Source organism: Megascapheus bottae, chromosome X (assembly GCF_031878675.1).
Source record: "Megascapheus bottae isolate mThoBot1 chromosome X, mThoBot2.hap1, whole genome shotgun sequence".
Classification (NCBI taxonomy): Eukaryota; Metazoa; Chordata; class Mammalia; order Rodentia; family Geomyidae; genus Megascapheus; species Megascapheus bottae.
Window position 1 is genome coordinate 89,987,038 of NC_143547.1, and position 22,771 is coordinate 90,009,808.

The following is a 22,771-nucleotide window of genomic DNA, read 5'->3' on the forward strand; positions in this document are numbered from 1 at the left end:
TTAAAACCCTGAAAAAGGAAATTAAAGCAGAACTGAGGAAATGGAAAAACCTCTCATACTCCTGGATTGGAAGAATTAACATCATGAAAATGGCAATCTTGCCAAGGGCTATCTACAAATTCAACGCAATACCCATCAGTATCCCAATGTCATTCTTTAAAGAAATAAAAGAGGCAATCCAAAATTTCATATGGAATAATAAAAGACCCCGTATAGCAAAAACAATTCTTAGCAGAAAGAACAGCGCAGGGGGAATTTCAATATAAAACTTTAAACTCAATTACAGAGCTCTAATGACCAAAACAGTTTGGTACTGGGACAGGACCAGGCTTGAAGACCAATGGAATAGAACTGAGGACCCAGATATTAGCCCACAGACCTATGGCTACCTAATCTTTGATACAGGAGCCAAAAAAATAGAATAGAAGAAAGATAGCCTCTTCAACAAGTGGTGCTGGCAGAACTGGTTAAGCATCTGCAGAAAGCTAAATTTGGATTCTTTTTGTCACCCTGCATCAGGATGAACTCCAAATGGATCAAAGACCTCGAGGTAAAAGCAGATATACTGAACACTTTACAATAAAAAATAGGAGATACACTAGGCCTCCTTGGCACAGGTCAAAACTTTCTCAATAAGGACCAAGAAACACAACAAATCAGAGAAAGTCTAGATAAGTGGGATTGCATTAAACTGCAGAGCTTCTGTATGGCAAAGGACATAGCTAGCAAATTAAATAGAAAGCCTACAGAGTGGGAGAAGATCTTCACCAACCATACAACGAACAACGGCCTCATATCTAAAATATTTCAACAGCTCAAAAAAATGAATCACTCCAAAACTAATCTCAAAAGAAACAGCCATCCCATAAAAAGATGGGCCAAAGACTTAAAGAGAGTCTTCTCTGAAGAAGAAATAAGAATGGTCTACAGACACATGTAAGAAATGCTTGACATCTCTGGTCATAAAAGAAATGCAAATCAAAACAACTCTAAGATTCCACCTCACTCCAGTTAGAATGGCCATGATCAAGAAATCTAATAACAACAGATGCTGGGGGGATGTGGCCAGGAGGGATCACTACTACACTGTTGGTGGGAGTGCAAACTCATTCAATCACTATGGGAAGCAGTATGGCAGTTCCTCAAAAGACTAAATAGAGAACTCCCCTATGACCCAGCAAATCCACTACTTGGCATTTACCCAATCGTCCAGAAACAAGGGCATACTAAATCCACTAGCACAACAATGTTCATTGCAGCACTATTTACCATAGCAAAGATATGGAACCAACCCAGATGTCCCTCAGTTGATGAGTGGATCAACAAGTTGTGGTATTTGCACACAATGGAATTCTATGCTGCTGTCAGAAAGAATGACATTGCCCCATTTGTAAGGAAATGGAAAGACTTAGAAAAAATCATATTAAGTGAAGTAAGCCAGACTCAAAGGAACTTAGGCTCAATGGTTTCCCTCATTTGTCATAATCAGTAGAAACCTTGGGCTCTCCTAACAGAGATTTACAATAGAAAAAAACCTAGATATATAAGGCCATATAGAATGACACTAAAAGAAAGGACCTCCAGGATATAGAAACGAAAGCCATATAATGAGTGATTGTTGTCTTTAATGTACAATGTTATCTCTCATCTCTTTTGCTATTCCTTGGTAATCTCATATTGTTACAGTATTTTACGTTGTTATCTGATATATTGCATGTATGTTTATTTGTTTATTTGAAATGGGATAGGGCAGGGGTAAACAAGATGAGGGGCGGGGGGGGGGGGGGTTGAGGGAAATGGGGACCAAGACATGAGAAAGGGTATCAATGTTTGTAAAGTAATGCATCTTCTATCTGATGAATATAATGTAACCCTTCTATTAATTACAATAAAAATATATGGAAAAAAGCCAGAAGTAGTGCTGAGGCTCAAGTGGTAGAGCTCTAGCCTTGAGAAAGTCCAAGGACAATGCTCAAGCCCTGAGCTCAAACCCAAGACTGGCCAAATAAAAGATTTCCTACAGTACCAAAAACATGACCCCCTAAAAATAAAGGAGAATTTACCTGAAAATAGCAAAAATTGTATTTCAAAAGACAATCTAGATCTGAAAGATATCACTAAAAGTGAAAAAGGCATAGTTTGGGAGAGAAATTTGGAAATCACATATCTTATAACTCAGAATCTGTTTGAAAATGTTTTAAAACACAATCCTAAAATAGCTCATTTTGAAATGGACCAAAGTTTTAAGTGTTTAATTTTCCACTGAAAATATAGAAATAAACATATGAAAATATATTCATTATGATGTGTCTACTAGGGAAGTACTAACTATAATTGCAGTGATATATTCCTCTACCTGTACCAGGATGGTCATAATAAAAAGGCAAGTAATACCCACAGTGATTCTAAATGTGTTACACGCCTATAATCCTACTTACTCTGGAAGTTGAGATCTGAAGATTATGGTTCAAAGCCAGCCTGGGCAAGAAAGTCTATGAGAGACTCTTACGTCCAATAAACTACTCAGAAAAGACCAGAAGTGGGACCGGGAGTTTGGTCTAGTGGTAGAGTGCTTGCCTAGCATGCACGAAGACCCAGGTTCGATTCCTTGGTACCACATACATAGAAAAAAAGCCAGAAGTGGTGCTGAGGCTCAAGTGTTAGAGTTCTAGCCATGAGAAAAATCCAAGGACAGTGCTCAGGCCCTGAGCTGAAGCCCAGGACTGGCAAAAACAAACAAACAAACAAACAAAAAAACAAAACAAAAAAGAAGGGGCCAGAAGTAGCACTGTGGCTCAAGTGGTAAAGAACTAGCCTTGAGCCAAAGAAGTTCAGAAATAGTGTCTAGGCCGAGTTTAAGTCCCATGACCCACCAAAAAAATTAATAATTTGTAAGGAAATGAAAAGACTTAGAAAAAATTTATATTAAGTGAAGTAAGCCAGACCCAAAGGAACACAGGCTCAATGGTTTCCCTCATTTGTAATAATTAGTACATACCTTGGACTCTCCTAGCAGAGGATTACAATAGCTCAAAACCTAGATACATAAGGCCATATAGGATGAGGCTAAATGAAAGGATCTCCAGGATATGGAAAAAAGAGCTTTATCTTGAGTGATTGTTGTCCTTAATGTACTAAGTTATTTCTCATCTCTTTTGTTGTCCGTTGGTTATTCTCATATTGTTACAGTATCTTACCTTGTTTTCTGGTACATTGTATATATGTTTATTTGTTTATTTGAAATAGGAAAGGGAAGGGGGAAAACAAGATGAGGGGAGGGGTAGGGGGAGGAAAATGGGGACAAAAACATGAGAAGGAGTATCAATGTGTGTGAAGTAATACACCTTCTATCTGGCGAATATAATTGTAACCTTTCTATGAATTACAATAAAAATAAATAAAAGAAGTTATGGAAATGTTCTAAAACCTAGAAAATTCTGAAGGGATAACACAGATTGCATTGTGTACATAAACTCCTTTGTTAAATTACCAAACAATTCAATACATCACCTACAAAACTAAGAAACCTGGGGGAATGTGTTGGCTGGGAGGATGGATGAGAATGTTCAAAGAGGAGACATTGATCAAGACACACTATATTCATAACCTGCTTTGGTGAATGATAGCTCCTTTGTACAACAACTTAAAGACAATAGAAATATTTTTCAAAATATTTAGTACCTCCTCCCATGCTTTCTTTTTCTCTAGTTCCTTTTAACCCCTCCTAAAATTCATCTCATCATTCATCTTTTAAATTTTGCAAAAGCAAGAATTTGTGTTTATTTATTTATTTATTTATTTTAGCCAGTCATCAGGCTTGAACTCAGGGCCTGGGCACTGTCCTGAGCTTTCTTAAGAATAGCTCTATTAGGGGGTGGGGGGGAGGGAAATGGGGACAAAAACATAAGAAGGGATATCGATGTGTGAGAAGTAATGAAGTAATGCACCTACCAGCTGTTGATTGTAACTCTAACCCCTCTAAACATTACCTCAATAATAAAAAATAAAGCAAACAAAAGAAGAGCTCTCCTACTTGAGCCACAGCATCGCTTCTGGGCTTTTCTGTGTATGTGATATCAAGGAATTGAACCCAGGGCTTCGTGCATGCTAGGCAAGAACTCTACCAGTAGGCCACACTCTCAGCCTTTGTATTTATTTTTCTTGTTAATATTAAGTACTTATACAGAAGGGTTACAATTGTGTAAGTCAAGTTATGAGTATAATGCTTCTTGGATAATGTCACTGCCTCTAAAGAAAGGATATTTTTTGCTGGTCTAAGGGCTTGAACTCAGGGTCTGGGATCTGTCCCTGAACTTTTATGTTCAAGACTAATGCTCTACTTCTGTGTTTTTGGGGGGATGGTTAGTTGGAAATAAGAGTCTTGTGGACTTGGATTTTTCTGCCTGCGCTGGCTTTGAACTGTGATTTTCACATCTCAGTCTCCTGAGTAGCTAGGATTACAGATGTGAGCCATCAGCGCCAAGTCCAAAGGAAGGATTTTTTACTTAGTGCATTGGTGTACCCCCAATGCCTATCATAGTACCCAACATGTGATAGCTACTCATAAATTTGTAACAAATGAATAAAAAATATTATAAAGGAGGAGACTTCACTTGAAATGTACAATTTGAGGGGCTGGGAGTTTGGCCTAGTGGTAGAAGTGCTTGCCTAGCATGCGCAAAGACCCAGATTCAATTCCTTGGTACCACATACGTAATAAAAAAAAGCCAGAAATGGTGCTGTGGCTCAAGTGGCAGAGCTCTAGCCTTGAGAAAGCCCAAGGACAGTGTTCAGGCCCTGAGTACAAGCCCCAGGACTGGTAAAAAAAAATGTACAATTTGGGTTTAGTTGCGAGTGTCTGGCTTAAGTAGGCCTCCTTCTTTTTTTTTTTTTTGCCAGTCCTGGGCTTGAGCTCAGGGCCTGAGCACTGTCCTTGGACTTTCTCAAGGCTAGAGCTCTACCACTTGAGTCTCAGCATCACTTCCGGCTTTTTTCTATGTATGTGGTACCGAGAAATTGAACCTGGGTCTTAATGCATGCTAGGCAAGCACTTTAACCACTAGGCCAAACTCCCGGCCCATGTAGGCCTCCTTCTGCCTCTAACAGTCGAGTGTGTAAAAACCACATAAGAAAATGAAGTCACACAATGTGGAGCTTTGTTAACAGCCAGAATATAGCAGCAATTCAAGAAATACTAGAGAAATGAGTAAATAAGTGGATAAACAAACCATCTTTTCTGCACACGATCTTAGAGCCTGAATCTGAATGCGCTTCAGTGTGAAAAGCTCAGCCATGGAAACTCTAGCTGCTTTTCTATGGAAAAAGTGATTGAACTTGGGAAGAGCTCCTTGTTATGCCTGAAATGGCCACTAGGGAATGCCCAACCCCATATGGCAGAACTGTTAACAATGAAATTGGGATCCCCCAAAAGACGCTGCCTGTAAGCCCTACTGCCTTGATGGTTGCCTTAACAGGCAACTGGTATTGGCGGACATTTTCTCTATTTGCTTCACCCCCACATCCCACAAATATAATACTGGACATATGGTTAGTGATTCTGGCATTCAAAATAATGCTTCATTTTCAGCTATCTCCTAAACAAACATTTTTATTTGTGCAATGCATCGTTTGGAACTTTGTATATGCGCACAACTTCCTTCATGCTGATTTCTTTATCTGTCACTCAATTCCTATATGTCCCTTTAAGGCTAAGTACAAAAGGCAGCTTCTCCATCAGAGCTCCCTTTGATTACTATTGCTCTTACTGTCCACTACATTTCGGACACTGTTAGGTTTTCTTTCCTCTATCCCACCAGGGAGTTACTTGACAAACACAGATTCAGACACTGTGTCTCTCCAAGCACTTCATTCTGAAACTCCTTATGAAATCTGAAATTTACCATTTATGGACTGGTGGGAAGGTAAGGGACAGAGGTCAAAAATGAACTTATGAAACAAACAAAAAACTGAAGTCGTGATCCTGCTGGGTTACCAAGGAACACTGTATTCTTGGGGAGGCCTCTCTAACATCAGAGCAAGTCCAGCTGGCCTTAGAAGAAGAGATGCTATCTCTAGCTGCCTAGACCCTACCCTTGGAGCTACTGGAGCAGGCTGGTCTTCTCAGTGGGTCCTTTCCTCCCATGCAGGCTCCTCTATTCCCCAGGGCTATTGCTGCCATCCTTCCTGATTTTTTTCTATTCTAACTACTTGACTTTTGGAATATGAGGAACACTAATAGAGGCCTGAGGCCTTTTTCCCTTTTAGCCTCTCTCTACCACTCTCTACAGCAATGATAAAGAGCAACTAAGAAATCATATTGAATGAGACACTGGGCTGCAGAAAGCATGTTGAAGACATATCTCCTGGGGCAAGCAGGGGGGGCGGGGAACTGGGCCAAGTCCATGCCTAGATTTGTCCAGATCAGTTCCTGGCCAGGAAAGTCCAGGAGCAGTGGTATGCAAGTAGACTGAGGTAGAAGAAATCAGCATTTACTTTTAAACTTCAGAACTATCCCATGAGAACATTTGTCACTATTTTATTTTATTTTGCCAGTCCTGGGGCTTGAACTCAGGACCTAGGCCCTGTCCTTGGGTGTTCTCAAGGCTACCATTTGAGCCACAGCACCACTTCTGGCTTTTTCTGTATATGTGCTACCTAGGAATCAAACCCAGGGCTTCATGCATGCTAAGCAAGCACTCTACCACTAGGCCACGCTCCTGGTCATTATTTTATTTTTTTAACCTTTCATTGTTATTCTAAAGGCAATAGTCAGAGTCCTATTATAATATACAGTCCTATATATCAGGTAATGGCTACATTTCTTTTTGGACAGTGTCACCCCTTATTATCACTATTTTAATCACATGGACATCCAGAGAAGTAAGGAGAGACTTGTACAATTAGAAAACAGAAGAGGTAAGGTATGATTTATATCTCAAATGGCTGAATTGAAGCAAGCTTGTCCTACTACATCATGCCATTCATCTACACCTCAGCCTAGATTTCTCAATTCTTAACCACAGCATAGAGCCAGGCACATGGGAGATGCTCAGCTCCATTTTCCATCTGGCTAATAGGCCCCCAAATAGAATATGTTACTTACCTTGTAAGATATGAGACACCATCAACGCTATGCAGTTGTCACTGCATGGAAGCCTTCCCAGAGCCAAATCCTTCTTTAGTTGAAGAGTAAAAAGATACCTTCAAAGAAGTGAGGTGGGGGGAAGAATCTCTTGAGAAAGAAATAGGAATAAGAAGCATTTCACTTCTCCCAGACACACGATTATTTAAAAAAAAAAGAAGAAAGAAAGAAAAAAGGAACAACAGTGCCCTAGTCAGTCAGATGTCTTTGGGGCATGATGAGTAAGACAGGCATTTGGATCAGCTGAGTTGGGGGCTGGGGCTGGTTTGGAGCTCAAGCAACCAACTAAGGGACTTGGCTAATCATTCTCTGGTGGTTTCTGCCGTGGACCAAACCATATCTCTAACTAAAGACAATGGAATCCCCATAAAGCATGAGTGCACATGGAGGCTAGCACTGCACTGTTCACTAAGTATGGTTGTGTATGCATCACAAAACAACCACAGAGGTTGCTAGAGCAGAACTCACCTCATTTTACATTTATGCAGCCAGGGGTTGGGTGTTTTGGGCAAAGTCCTATCACTCAAACATGTTGAAACTGTGACCACAACTCAGGCTTTCCCAGACTGACTCCAGGTCACTGTGAGCATGTTTCCGAAATCAAGGCCTTCGAGTCTTTGTGATCAAGGTCCAGCCCAGTGTTTTATACACAGTAGGTATGGACCTAACCATTCGAATGCAGCCACAATGCAATTTTTCCCATGGAAACCTTATCAGTAAGCCACAAAATGCAGATTGGTACTAACGCTCTGCCAGACCCATAGCATTTGTACCACATTTTAAGGACACAGAAAAAGAGAAGTTATTTTTAGGGAAAATGCATAAAACGAAGATTCTACTGCTGACTACCTTCTTCCATGAAGTAAAAAACTGGTTATGCTATTTTTATTTTATACGTCAAAATATTCACTACCAGCCAGTTACCAATGATTTGTGCTTGTAATTCTAGCTACTCAGGAGGCTGAAATCTGAGGATTGCAGTACAAAGCTAGCCTGGGAAGGAAAGTCCATGAGACTACTATCTCCACTAAATTACTCCAGAAGTGTAGCTGTTGCTCAAGTGGTAGAGTGATAGCCTTGAGGAAAAAAGCAGCTCAAAGACAGTGCCCAGATCTTGAGTTCAAGCCCAAGACTGACACCAAAACACAAAGCTGGAAGTGGAGCAGTGTCACAACTGGCAGAGCACTAGTCTTTAGCAAAACACTTGAAGGACAGTGCCCAGGCCCTGAGTACAAGCCCTAGAACTGTCACCAAAAAATAAGGTTGGGTGCAGGTGGGTCTCTTCTGTAATCTTAGCTACTTGGCAAAAGACTCTCAGACCTAGCTACTCAGAAGGCTGAGCTCTGAGGATCATGGATCATAGCCAGCCTGGGCATGAAAGTCCATGAGGCTTTTACCTACAATTAACCACCAGAAAACTGGAAGTGGCACTGAGGCTCAAAGTGGTAGAGCACTGGCCTTGAGCTAAAGAGCTCAGAGACAGTGCGCAGTCCCAGAGTTCAAGCTCCACAGAAAAAAAAAAGGAAGGAAGGGAGGGAGGGGGAAGGGAGGGGGAAGGGAGGGGGGGGAGGGAGGGAGGGAGAGAGAGAGAGAGAGAGAGAGAGAGAGAGAGAAGAGAGAGAGAGAGAGAGAGAGAGAAGAGAGAGAGAGAGAGAGAGAGAGAGAGAGAGAGAGAGGAGAAAGAGAGAGAGAGAGAGAGAGAGAGAGAGAGAGAGAAAGAGAGAGAGAGAGAGAGAGAGAGAGAGAGAGAGAGAGAGAGAGAGAGAGAGAGAGAGAGAGAGAGACTGGACAGTGTCTAGGCCCTGAGTTCAGAAAGGAAGGAAGGAAGGAAGGAAAAAAAGAAAGAAAGAAAGAAAGAAAGAAAGAAAGAAAGAAAAGAAAGAAAGAAGAAGAAAAAGAGAGGGAGGGAGAGGGAGAGAATAAAGAAGGAGGGAAGGTAGGAAGGAAGGAGAAAGAGAAAGAGGACAGTATCCAGGGCCTGAGTTCAAACACCAGCACCTGCATCCACAGACAGAGACACCTATCCACACACCCAAACTCCCACACATACACACAACAATTAAGTACCTACTGTGGGCATTTTCTAAAGTTCTATGTGGAATGTTTGAGTAACTACTACCTTGAAGGCAACATGGTAGATCAACATTAATTGCAGGTAATAGAAGAAAAATCTAGATTGAAAAAAATTATCAGGTGGCTTTTCAGCTTACAGAAATATTTATCACTATAACTCTTCAAATTGTAAGTATTCTTAATCCATCAGAAATGACTTAATTGAAATTTGTATATACACAGATATTCTCAGATGTCCACAAATCAGCCTCAGATAAAGCAACCTTGTAAAGCCTAACCTTTCCCATTGCTTGTTTTTCATTATAGATGTAAATGTGAATCATCAGTTCAGTTGCAAATGGAACGTGCATTTCATCTGCTTTTAGAAAAATAAAAGGAAACTTCTTATCATTTGACACATTCCTCGCTGTTAAGAAAGCTGCTGGCTGCTTGCTACAAATACCAAACCCTCGCTCTGAACAACTGATGAATCATTTATCATTTGCATTGATTTTTTTTCATATTTTTGAGAAGTTTTACTTTTATCAAAATTGGTCCCAATTTAAAGCTCAATCAAATGAGTTAGTACTGCAGACAGATATGGATGTACATCAGATACCAAGGGATCTGAGAAAGTGGCCTACAACTCACAAATGTAGAGAAAACCAAGAGGGAGTTGGGGAAATGCTCTGAAATGTTAGTTTTGCAAGACCCTCTCAGCAAATCTCCCCTCATACCAAAGGAGGTGAGGTTGAACTGGCCCTGAACCTTGTAGGAGGGGATATGTCAGGAAGAATAATTGCCCACGTCCTGTGATCTTGACCAAGTCACTTACCTCCCAAGGGATATTTCTTCATTTGTTAACTGAAAGGGCTGGGCTAGATTATCTACTAGATCCTGTCTGTATAAGAATCTACATATAGAGTAAGGTCTGGGGGAAGTGTTATTCACAAGGCATTGCTGTGCATGTAGGCTTCTGTTGTAGTTGTAAGGAGCAATTTTCCTAAGTACATATCAGCATTGTAAAATATTCTTTCTTTCTCTCTCTCTCTCTCTCTCTCTCTCTCTCTCTCTCTCTCTCACACACACACACACACACACACACATACACACACACACACACACACCATTTTTCAGTGGCCATTGAAATCTCACACGGTCTTTCCTATGCTGATTGAAATAGCCCATGCAGAACATGCTTATATGCTTATTGTGGCAATACTGAATGACCAAGGAGCCACCCAGATTTGCTATCACTTCTAGAATACCACCTCTTCTTCTCCTGAATGTCTAAACTGTTGGAAGATTTAACATCTTGGGAACCAGTCAGGTTCTCCTTCTTTTGAGTCACATACTATCCTCCCTACAATGACTTAAGGGCTTTCTCAATAGAGAGAGTCTCTTCCTTGTTACAGAAAGAAGGTTCTCGGAAGTGGTGCTGTGGCTCAATGTGGTAGAGTGCTAGCCTTGAGCTGAAGAGCTCAGGGACGGCACCCAGGCCCAGAGTTTAAGCCCACAGACAGACAGACAGACAGACACACACACACACACACACACAAGAGGATTATCATGCGGGAGATACACATGGTACAGGTAAGCACTATACCTTGTAAGTTCTTCTCGGAGATGTCCAGGGTCCACTGGGAAAAATTTCACCATAAATTTGAAACAACTTCCTTAGGATCTTAAAACACAATATCTCCATAAGTTTTATTTACATTTCCATCACAACAGTTACAAGTATTTACAGTCACACACATATTCACATAGAACCCCTCCACTTCCCTTCCCTCTCCATTACTCCTTCCCACAGCTTCATACAGTCTTCCATTTTTCACATGTCCAATGTTTCTAGTTCAGGATTGTCTTGAGTATGGACAGAGCACTTGGGAAAGTTCTACCAGCACTCTCTTCACCCTGATTCTTTCTGAGTAAAGATGTTTCCCTTTGGGGCCTCCCGTGTCCTCTCCTAAGAAATACCCTATCCAGGAAAACAAAGCACTTGCTACTTGGGATCCTGCCTTTCTGCCTGAGAGAAGGCCAACCTCAGCCTGAGCAGATCACTATCCCCTGGCCTAAGGAACTCATAAATGGAACTAGACACAGAGTGGGATGTTTCTTTCTATCTTAAAACATACAGCTGACAAATCACAGCTGCTGATTTTCATACCTACTTGAATTTAAAACCAAGAAATTTGGGGTTCTAGATGAAAATGAATGATAGATCACTTGCCCAGGCATGTATAAGGCTCTGAGTTCCTTGCCCAATATGGCAGAAATGAATAAGAAGAAAATTGTTAACATCCAAAATCACCAAACACACTCAACATTAGCACCATTCACTAATAAATATTTGCTAGCTATCTCAAGTATTGTAAGAGGGAGATACTGGAGAATACAAAAAAAAACTAATAATAATCTCAGACCAGACTGGTAGGAAAGACAGTCACCCTGTTCCCACTTCCTGAGGAAAAAAAATAGCATTGTGGGGAGCACAAGATTCACAAAGGAATTTGGAGACATTCAAGGCAGTCTTCCTAGAGGAGTCGATGTCTGAGTAGGCTGCCAGATGTAGTAAGGAAAATGCAGGATTCTCAGTTCAATTTGAATTTTAGCTAACAGTTGCCTGAGATGTACTTATATAAAGAGTATTCTCTGTTTATCTGAAATTCCAGTTTGCTAGGCTCTTCTCTAATGCATCTACCCTTGAGATTCATTTTGTCAAAGTAGAAATGAAAGAATACAATTGGTTAGTGGAAAGGAGAAAGCTGAAAAGTAGCTGGACTCAGTGCTTTGCACATCATGAGAACAAAAGATTAGACTTCCAGGTAATAAAGAGTCATAGAGATATTTTAAGCAAGAAGGAGATGTGGTCAGGCATGTATTTTCAATAGATCCCTCTGACAGTAATGTAGTTCAGAAGATGATGGGATAATGTGACAGATTGTCATTACCCAGTGGGAACAAAGAACTATGGGAAATATCCACATGTAAGGAACAGAAGGACAAAAGATCCAAGAAGAGACCCTGAGAGTGTTATCTCAAACTATACATTGAGTGAGCCTGAGGATACATGCCTGTGATCCCAGTAACTTTAAAACCAGCTTGGGCGACATAGTAAAAGTCTGTCAATCAAACAAAAGTGTTCACTGAAATCCACTTGTGTCAGAAACACCTGTGGAATCTATGAAACATTCCACCTAGAAAGGTGGTCCAGAAATCCCTGTTTATCCAGAAGTGCATGTGATGGTAATGTAGACTGCAAGTTGAAAACCAGATATACTAAATAGTGAACTATAGGGACAATCTTTCATCCACAGTAGGCATTTTGCAACATGGACTTAAATAAACGAGCAATGTGTGTAATGGGTAAAAATAAGGAATGTTCAGGCAGGAGGCAAAGGGCACCACACGTTGACATTATGGATGCTTGAGGATGTGACGTGTCAGTGAGCTGTGTCTTGCTCAGGCCAATCCTCTGACATAATTACCCTCCTTCAGATATGCTCGAAGATTCAGTGGCTGTGCGCTGCTTCATCTCAGGCAAAATTAAGACAATTTTTCTCAATTGCTAAATCTCCTGGATGTGTGAAGAATTGAAATCATATTATCCAGGCCCCTTCTGCCCTTAATATGAAGAAGAGCTGAAATCTTGTTCAAGTAGAAAATGAGACCAATATTCTTTAAAGAATTTTTTTTTCTATACTTACTTTTTACTTGTTTTGTGATGGGCTTCAGAAGTTCCAACCAAACCTGCAATAACATTAATGAAAAGAATTGCTTAGAACCTGGCACTGACTGTGGCTTGATTTTTCTTTTTGGTACCAGATAAAGGTCGGTATGAAATGAGCAAATACCAGGATTATTTAGACTTCTAATGATAGTCAGAAATAAACAGGGCCGTCATAAAGATGACATACCTTCTCCACACTCAATTGTCCCCCTCATGTTTTCTGCCAATAACAGTGAACATGGTTGCTCTATAAACTCTTTGTTGTTGACACTTGAATTATTGCTCCTCTGCCTCAGTGTGACAGAGGTGTCACAGACGAGGCTCATTAGTGCCTACAAAGACTAATAATGAAGGCATTTGGCTCCACATTTGAATCCTGCAGTCCCCAAATGCCAGCTTAATAGACCTAATGAACCTTTATGGAAAGGTGCCAGATTACACATATGCCAAGGCAGATCATAGCAGAACACTGTGAATACAGAAGCCTGAGAAACAGAGGTAAATGTCACATGCATGTGCTCCAGTGAACTCCACGTGTGCCTAGCTGTTCAGAGTGACAAAATGGAAGCTCGAGGCAGAGAAGTTTGGTTTGGCGCATTGAGGAAACTGAAGTAAATAAGGAGGGAAAAGGGAAGACATAATGGTTTGGTAAAAAGATAAATTTCTTCTAAATCTTCAATCAGGGAGTAAAACTCTACATACCTGCATGCAAACTATATTTAGAAGCAATTCAAGACACCGAAATCTAGCTAAGTGCTAGTGGTTCATGCCTGTAATCCTTGCTACTCAGGAGGTTGATGTGTGCAGATTGTGGTTCAAATCCAGCTTGAGCAGTAAAAGTCTAAAAGACATCTCCAATTAACCAGCAAAAAAAATCCCAGAAGTGGAGGTGTGCCTCAAGTAGCAGACCAGATGCTTTGAGTGAAAAAGCCAAGTGAGAGCTTAAGACCCTGAATTCAAGCCCCAGTACTGGCACAAAAAGAAAGGACACCAAAAACCTTGAAATAAAACCAACTTACATTATTTCCAGAATGGCTGCAGAATTCCAATCCAAAATATTCTTTTTCAGCAAGATTGAGGTGGTTGCAACTTAGGTTAAACAGTGCTTTTCCGGAGGACTTTTGCTAAATAAAACAGATTATAGCAGAGGCAACCTGTTATTGTCATTGCAGTGTGGACTAAACTCACAAGGAAACACAAAGTCCACATCCCTTAAGTACAGTTTAAAGGGCCTCCCATCTCCTACATGCCGTGAAGACCTTTACAAATACAAATGTGTTTCTCTATGTGTGGCCTTTGCAATATCTCAAAAACATATTCAGAATAACGACAGACTTCTCAGAAAAACAAGAGCTGTACATTTAACTACGGCTACATGTGCAAATTTACCATTTCAATGGAAATCTTTCATGCATTCATATCCCAGGCGATTTGAATAATTTTCTCCAAATTGACAAATAGTTTAATCAAGATATAAATCTAACCCTTTACTCCCTTGCTTCAAATCCTTCAATGGCTCTCCCCACCCCCCTCTCTCCCTCCAGCCTACCATCTCTTCCTGACACTTCCCCTCTAACAATCACAGCCAGCTCCCAGTTCTCTGTGGGCCTCAAATCAAGTCACTTCATGCCTCTGTGCCTCTATTCCTGTCATTTCTTTGCCACAGCGTGCCCTTGCCACCTTCCTCTGGCTTGTCTTTTCTCCAGCTCTTCTCACATGTCAGCTTCCCAGGAGAGCTTTCCTTGATGTTATCAGCCCCAGGTTGAGCCAAGGGCAGGCCTGGAGCTCTTGAATACCCTGGCTTACCTCAAACATGTCACTTGTTACATTGCACTGTCTATCTCCCTTCTTCACAGGGAATTCTTCCCTAGCTAGGACAGGCCTTGTTTGTTTCTTGTTATTATCCAGGTCTAACTGAGAGCCTGGTGTAATAAGGACTTTCCAATGTGTGTTGATCCCACAGGAAACAGACCAAATGAATCCCATGAGTTTCTCACACAGATTTCATTTGGTAGCTTGGCTCAACAAATCTACATGAAGCGTACTCTGTTGACATAAGCCACATATTTTCTTTCTTCTTCTTATAGCCCTCCCCCCCTCCCCCCCCCCCCCCCCCCCCCCCCCCCCCCCCCCCCCCGCAACACACACTGTGAGCACAAAGCAATGCTTTTCTTAGGATTCTCTGAGAACAAGAGCTTTGGTGAACACTCCGTGCAAACTCTCTTTGAGCTCAGGGTGGCTGGGACAGATCTTCAGCCACTACTATAGCCCAACCCTAAGAGATGTTGGGGGGGTTGATGGGAAAATTGGGCCCTGGCTGATAGGCATAAAGACATGCTGCTGAAAACCCCTAGTTAAAGAGTCACGAGGTCCTCAGAGTGCTGCAAAGGGAGCCTGGCGCAGGGAAAGGGAGCTGGAAATCACCGACCCTTAGAATTAACAGCAACCTTGAGAGGTCACAGAGTCCATCCGCCCCCCCTCCCCCACCAAGGCAGCACCACACTGAGCAGAGCCCACATCTGGGAGTTAATAGCTTCCAGGAAGGCGGCCCACCTCCCCACTTCCCTCACAGGCCAAAAATACGCCCCTTCTCCCTTCCCTCCCCTCCCTTCTGGACTTCCCTCTACTTGGTTACACTGCCCAGAGATCCATTTGGGTTAACCATTGTTCTATTTTTAAACACAAATAGCCCACAAAGGGTGAAATCTATTGCACCCCAGCATCTGGAGAGCGAGCTGCTACACTGAGGGACCAGAGATTTAGTTTGATATAGGAGATCGCATTGGAGCCGCAGTCCAGGAAAAGGGAGTGAGCCCTGCAAGAGGAGGTGGGGCCAGGAGGAGGGGGCGCCCGGGCTGGGAGGGGGAGGGGGAAAGAGAGGGGGGTGTTTTTTTGTGTGTGTGCCTATGTGGCAACCTTGCCTAGGGCAAGTGCTGACACAGACCATTCCAGACAGATGAAATCGCTCCTATTTTTAAAGTCCTCCAGACAAGGAGCTGCCACGGGATTTTTATTATTAAAAAAAAAGTTTAAAAAGAGAGGGATGGCAGCAATACTTTTCTCCAACACCAAAGAAACATTTCAGTCACGAGGTCTACATTCCATCACAGAGTCCAGTTTCTTTACAAACAATCGAAGAAATTCAAGATTTCTCTTTTCTTCTTCATTTTTTTCTTACTTTCCATAAAGGTACTTAATCCTTCCTATTAAGGTGGCCACGTTCCATGTGTTTTGTGCATATAAGTAAAAGTTTCTGTAGTCACAGAGAGTATTTATTTAGCCAATCTTGGAAGGTTTTACATTGACTCTCTTTTTGTTCCTTTCCATGAAGTCTCATAGCATGTTTATTTAGGAATAATCCCCTGATTCTTCCATCTCTGTAAATGTTGCCAAATGGCTCTGAAGATCTCTAGCATTTGTGCAGTTTGGAGGTCAGGCACTCACGTGGTTCAAGCTTTCCACCCCTGTCTCCCTGGCAGGCATTTCCTTTCAGTTCTCCATATGTACATTGGAATTGGCGAGTCTTGTGGAATGTGTTGCATAATAGGTACTGTCTTGGTTGTGTCTCAACATGCAGCCTTCATTTTTTTCTACCATTATGCTCTGATTCTTTCATTTTTAATGTTGTAACTATCTTCGTTGGGATCTTTCTTTCTCCACAACTTTCTTGATTTTTTTCTTTTCTCAACTTGTGATTCTTATTACAATTGCTTGCTCTTCTTAAAACTGGCATCTGTGAACACTAATCAAGCTCTCTGATGGCTCTAAAGTCTGTAACAACCAATCTTCTACTCATGAAATTGAAACTGCAATCCCAAATTCTTCCCTACTCTGTTCCCCTTGCATTACAGTAGAGCAGTATCTGCTCCGTGTGTGTGTGTGTGTGTGTGTGTGTGTGTGTGTGTGTGTGTGTGTGTGTGTGTGTCTGGACTCTGTCTTTCTTTGTGGGTCATGGGGCTTGAACTTGGCCTGGGCACTGTCCCTGAGCTCTTCAGCTCAAGGCTACTGCCCTGCCCTTGGGCCTGGGCATTGTCCCTGAGCTCTTCAGCTCAAGGCTACCGGCCCTACCCTAAAGCCAAGTCCCAGTTCCTGATTTCTAGAGGTTAATTGGAGATAAGAGTCTCAGGTCCTTTTGTGCTGTCTTTGAATCTTGGTCCTCAGATCTCAACCTTCCAGAATACCTAGGATTACACCCACTGTTGCAGGCCTTTGAACTTTGGGCCCTCTTCAGCTCAAGGCTTGTGCTCTACCACTTCTGTTTTTTTGGACTGGCTTTGGACCATAATCCTTAGATCTCAGCCTTCTGAGTAGCTAGGATCTGAGATTCTTTTGCTAAAGGCAAGCACTTTGCCAATTATTGTTTTTTTTCCAGTCCTGGGGCTTGAACTCAGAGCCTGGGCACTCTCCTTGGGCTTTCTCAAGACTAGAGCTCTATCACTTGAGTCACAACACCACTTCTGGCCTTTTCTGTGTATGTGGAATTGAACCCAGTGCTTCATGCATACTAGACAAGTACTCTACAACCAGATTGCACTCCTGGCCCAACCTTTGACTTTTTGATAATTAATTACAGATAATAGTGTCACTGTCTTGCTTGAACTGGCTTCAAACTGTGATGCTCAGATATTAGCCTCCAGAGTAGCTAGAATTATAGTGTAAGCCACTGATGCTGGCTATAGTTGTAATTTTATGGTGCTTAGACTCCAAATTAGGGTTTTATGCATATTACATGAGCACTTTACCACTGGGCTACATCCTTAGCCTTTGTGTTATCTTAAGTCTATCAGAACTTGTATGTTTATAATATCTCATTTGTTAGATCTTCTGAAAACAATAATATTCAAAATAGCTAGCTTTAGAAACCAATCTTCCAAGCACTGATGGCCGATGTTTGTAATCCTACCTACTGTGGAAGATGAGACCTCAAGATCATGGTTCAAAGTTTATCTGGACAGGAAAGTCTGTGACTCTTATCTCCAAATAAGTACACAAAAGCCAGAAGTGGAGTTATGGCTAAAGAGGTAGAGCAAAAAAAAAAAATCTCAGGACTACACACAGGCCCCTGAGTTCAAATCCCAGGATCAACCCTCTCTCTCAGCATGTGCTCTCTCTCTCTCCCTCCCTCTCTCTCTCTCTCTCTCTCTCTCTCTCTCTCTCTCTCTCTCTCTCTCTCTCTCTCTCTCTCTCTCTCTCTCTCTCTCACGTTTTATGCACCTACAGCTGTCACATACGAATTTGTGAGAATAGACCTGGAATTTAGTCTTTCTCTACTGAGTTTCTAATGGAATGAATTGGGACACATTATGTAGCTCACAAATTATCTAGCTTGTGTCAGTTACCTGAAGACACAACCCATGTGTTTCAATACCTGGCATTATGCATAGTGCCTGGAAAACAGTAGACATTCAGTAAATGTTTACTGAACAAATGGATGAACTGACTCAAACATTTTGCTTGATTCATGAACATTAGTATAATAGATAATAGATTTCTCAGGAGGAATACAATCATTGTATTACACCCTCTTTCTGAGCCTCACTTAATTCAAGTATGAAGTGGAGATAATAATGCTATTATCTCATCATATTGTTGGAATAAACAAGATATTTCACATTAAGATTTTAGTCTGGAACATCAGAAGATATAGGCAGTGCATGCATATAGATAACTACGAGGAAATGAATCTAGAATGATTCACACCAAACTATTCATAGTATCATTCTTTTTTTTTTTTCGCTTGTAAAAATGTATTGTTTGTGAAAACTCTATCAAGGTCCCCCTTCCCCGGCAAGCAGTGGCCATTTAGATGACTTCGAGTTAGGGCCAGCTCCCACAGTGTCTGTCCTATGTGGTTGAAGTCCAGTCATGACTCCTCAGGTCCAGGATTAAGAGATTGTCATGGTGGCTGACAATTCTTTCGAGAGTCGTTATCGGCAGCACATCATTTTCCTCAGCCTGGAGAAAAAAGGAGCCAACTGGGATCGCTGGTTACCCAGGCCAGAAAGCTCTTCAGGGGGCTGGGTATCAGGCATCCGCATCACAGTGGGCTCTGTGGTGGAGGCCTTTAGGCGACAAGGCCCCCCAGCCTCTCCCTGGGCAGGCTGCACACTCTCTTGGAGTTGGGCATCTGCAAAGAATTTCTGCTCCTTGCTCTCTTCAGTGGTGGAAGGGCCTGGCAGGTGTGAAGTGGCCTCAGCAGCAGGGGTCTCGGGGAGTGCTGGCATCTGGCCCTGGCACCTTTTGCCTTCCCCCACAAGCAGTTCCAGGAGTTCCTGCAGCTCCTTCTTCTTCTGCACCTTCTCCTGGGTCAGCTGCTTGACACACTCATCTTTCTCCTTACACGGCTGGTCCAGGACTTCCATGTGTTTTTTGCACAGCACTATGGGGTTGTCCAGGGCGCTGATGGGTTTGGACAGCTGGGCACACAGGCTCTGGAACTCCCCCACTGGACTCTGGTGCTCCACCTGGTCAGGCACGGCCCACAGGAAGCAGGTTTTCACCTTCTTCTCAGACCCCTGCGTGTCCTGCTTGCTGTCCCCTGATGGACCATGGTTCCTGCTCTCTGGGAACAGGGCCTGCTGCTCCTGCTTTGTCTGGCACTGGGCTGCCAGGTTGTCCAGGCACTGGCAGCGGGCCTGCTGCTCCTGCAGCTGCTGGCTGCTGAGTTTCACTTTGGTTACCTCAGCAACTGATTGGGCCTTAACGTAAAGGGCCAGTGTGACTCGTGGGTTGTCCACAGCCTCTGGGATGGTCACGGCCGCTGGAGTTGCCGCCTCAGCCATTGCTTCTTCCTTGTCCCCTTCTCTGTCTTCTCTGGGGAAAGCCAGGAAGCTCAGCTGGGCCTGGACTGGCTCCTTCTCTTGCTTACTGGCTTCCAGACACTGGATCAAGGTCAGGTCCTGCTCCTGCTGCTCCAGCAGCTGGGTGTGCCTCAGCAGGTGCTGCTTCATAGTATCATTCTTAAAAAGGAGATAGGGGCTGGGCGCTGGTGGCTCACACCTGTAATCCTATCTACTCAAGAGTGGGAGATCTGAAGATTGTAGTTTAAAGCCAGCCTTGAGAGGCCAGGAATGTGGCCTAGTGGTAGCGTGCTCACATAACATGCACAAAGCCCTGGGTTCAACTCCCCAGAAACGTACACATAGGAAAAAGCCGGAAGTGGCACTGTAGCTCAAGTGCCAGAGTGCTAGCCTTGAACAAAAAGTGTCCAAGGACAGTGCTCCAGCCCTGAGTTCAAGCCCCAGGACTGGCAAAAAAAAAATTGAAAGAAAAAAGAAAAGTCTGAAAGATACTTATTTCTAGTTAATGAGCAAAAAGCTGTAAGTGGAGTTAGGACTCAACTGGTAGAGTGCCAACCTTGGTTGAAAAAATTGGAGCGAGAATGTGAGGCTCTAAATTTCAACCTCAATACCGACACACTAAAACAAAAAGAAATGGAAAGGCAGGGAAGATCATTGTATACACTCTGGATCTTTTTAGGTAAATAAGAATAGTGGAACTCTATTAATGGAATTCTACTCAGTGAGATGAGCAATATTTTTATTCCCTCTTTAAAACATTGGATCATGTCTGTTCTTATTGTGTACAACACTCTAATATGATTGTGTACTTTGGCATCCCAAACAATTGAATCTCATGTTTACTGATAACTAGTGTGTTTGTGTGTGTGTGTATTGGTTCTAGGGCTTCATGTTCTTCCTCAGCTTTCTTGATGGGAGTCTTGCAGATTTCTCTGCCAGATGCATGTATTTAACCCATGATGCTCTAGGTTTCTGCCCTCTGTGTCACTAGGATTACAGGCATGATACACTGGTGCTCAGCTCTTGAATATACTTTTGATAGTTCTAATGGCCATTATAATTACACAAATTAATTAAATTAAATGCACATCAAGCATTATTACGAACAGTAAAATCCAGAGATGTTTCTAAGACTTATTTGAACTCTTTATAAAGTCTCAGTATGGGAATATCTCCCAAATGTGCTGATGGATTTTCAATATAACAGCCCCAAAATACTCGGGAAGTAAACATCAAAACCAAGAACGATCACTTCCCAAGCATCCATATTTTTCCATGTTAAATAAACAAATATTAGAAATAATACATGCTGCATTATGGAAGTGATCTATGAAAAAAAGGCAAAGGGGGTATAACCACAAGTCCATACTTTAAAAAATAATCCTGGTCTTGCATAATCACATTGACATATAAATTTGTCTTTGGAAAATGTAAATTTGTATTCTTTGCCACAATATTCAAGCCATATAAACTTGCAGAAACAAAAGTAAAAGCATGATCTTTCATTTCCTAGTTGCATTTTACTCCCACATTTTTCATAATCCTTTGATTTAGGTATTTGTTTGCTGGTTTAGTTTTTTGTTGTATTTTATTTTATTGTATAGATGATATACAGAGGGGTTACAGTTATATAAGTCAGGTAATGAGTCTACTTCTTTTTGAACACTATTATCTCTTCCCTCTGTCTTTCCCTCCGGAACCACCTCCCCCCACACTGTATAGTTAATTTTCAAAATAGTGTCTAGTGAGTATCACAGCTGCATTTGTTTACCCTTTGTCTCATCATTTCCATATCCACTATGTGTCCCAGACCCTCCCCCAAATGTGTAAACTTGCATACAAGACAAAAGGTACCAGAAATCCAAAACAGAGTCATAGGGTGGGGAAAAAAAAACCAAAAAGCAAAATAACATAAAACTTATTTCCATTTCTTGTAGTTCATTTTGATAAGCACTGTTTTATGGGCTCAGGTATATAAATGTTAATGTATATATTTATGTTAAATGATTTGAAGTATTTACATGTCTATATTTATATATGATTTATTGTGAATACATGCTTCTGCAAGTTTTATCAGTTTACTCGTCAATAAACACTGTAGTAAACAATAGGAAAGCAGTTCTACTATATCTACATTTTCAGCAAATACTTTTAAATATAGAATATATAGTTAATGGTTCAGAAAGGGATGGACAAATAAAATATAGCATGTTAACAGCAGAAAAAGACACTATTCTCTTCTTCCTATGCTAGTTATATTTTCCAGAAAAACTCACTAGGTATCACAAAAGTCAAAACAATGCCATACAAAGTTTCTCCTACTTCCATAGTTGATTTTAGCACTCAAAATATTATGTTCTCCTTAGTAGATTGTTCTTGATGTCACAAAAAATAATCACTCATTCTCTTACCTTACAGTATGTTTCCTTTTTTAATCTCAAAATATAACTCTCAGTCAACTCAGGTTGTCATAACAAAGTGCCACAGACTGAGAAGGTTAAACAATAGAAATAGATTTTCTCTCAGCTGGGAGTGTGGCCTAGTGGTACAGTGCTCGCCTAGCATACACAAAGCCCTGGGTTCAATTCCTTGGTAATACATACACAGAAATAGCCAGAAGTGGTGCTGTGGCTCGAGTGGTAGAGTGCTAGACTTTAGCACAAGTGTCCACGGGCAGTAACCAGGACCTGAATTCAAGCCCCAGGAATGGCAAAAGGAAAAGAAAAAAAGAAAGAAATCAATTTTCCCACAGTTCTAGTGACAAGAGATATGACATGATGTCAACATGGTGTCAGCATGGTCAAGTTTTAGTAAAAGTACTACTCTTGGCTTACAGACAGCCACCTTAAGTACCTTCTAAAAGTTTTATCTCTATAGTCACATGGAGGGTGAGAGTTTCCTTATGAAATTTAAAAGGATACAAGTCAGTCCATAGCTTGGTCATCTACTTTCGTCATTATATTTGCTCATAATTTTTTATTTTGTTTGCTTTTTCTTTGAGACAGAAACTCTCTGGGTAATGCCAGGCACAGTGGCTCACGCCTA

The 22,771-nt window shown here is 41.6% G+C and overlaps 1 protein-coding gene across 1 annotated transcript in view; it reads right to left on the reverse strand.

Moving 5' to 3' along the window:
* Positions 1-22,771, reverse strand: part of Frmd7 (FERM domain containing 7) — a 57,808-nt gene that overhangs the window by 14,047 nt on the left and 20,990 nt on the right. Inside the window, 5 exon segments of the mRNA XM_090326305.1 lie at positions 7,103-7,200; positions 10,800-10,863; positions 10,866-10,877; positions 12,904-12,946; positions 13,946-14,050. Of these exon segments, the coding sequence (XP_090182431.1) occupies positions 7,103-7,200; positions 10,800-10,863; positions 10,866-10,877; positions 12,904-12,946; positions 13,946-14,050 (322 nt within the window).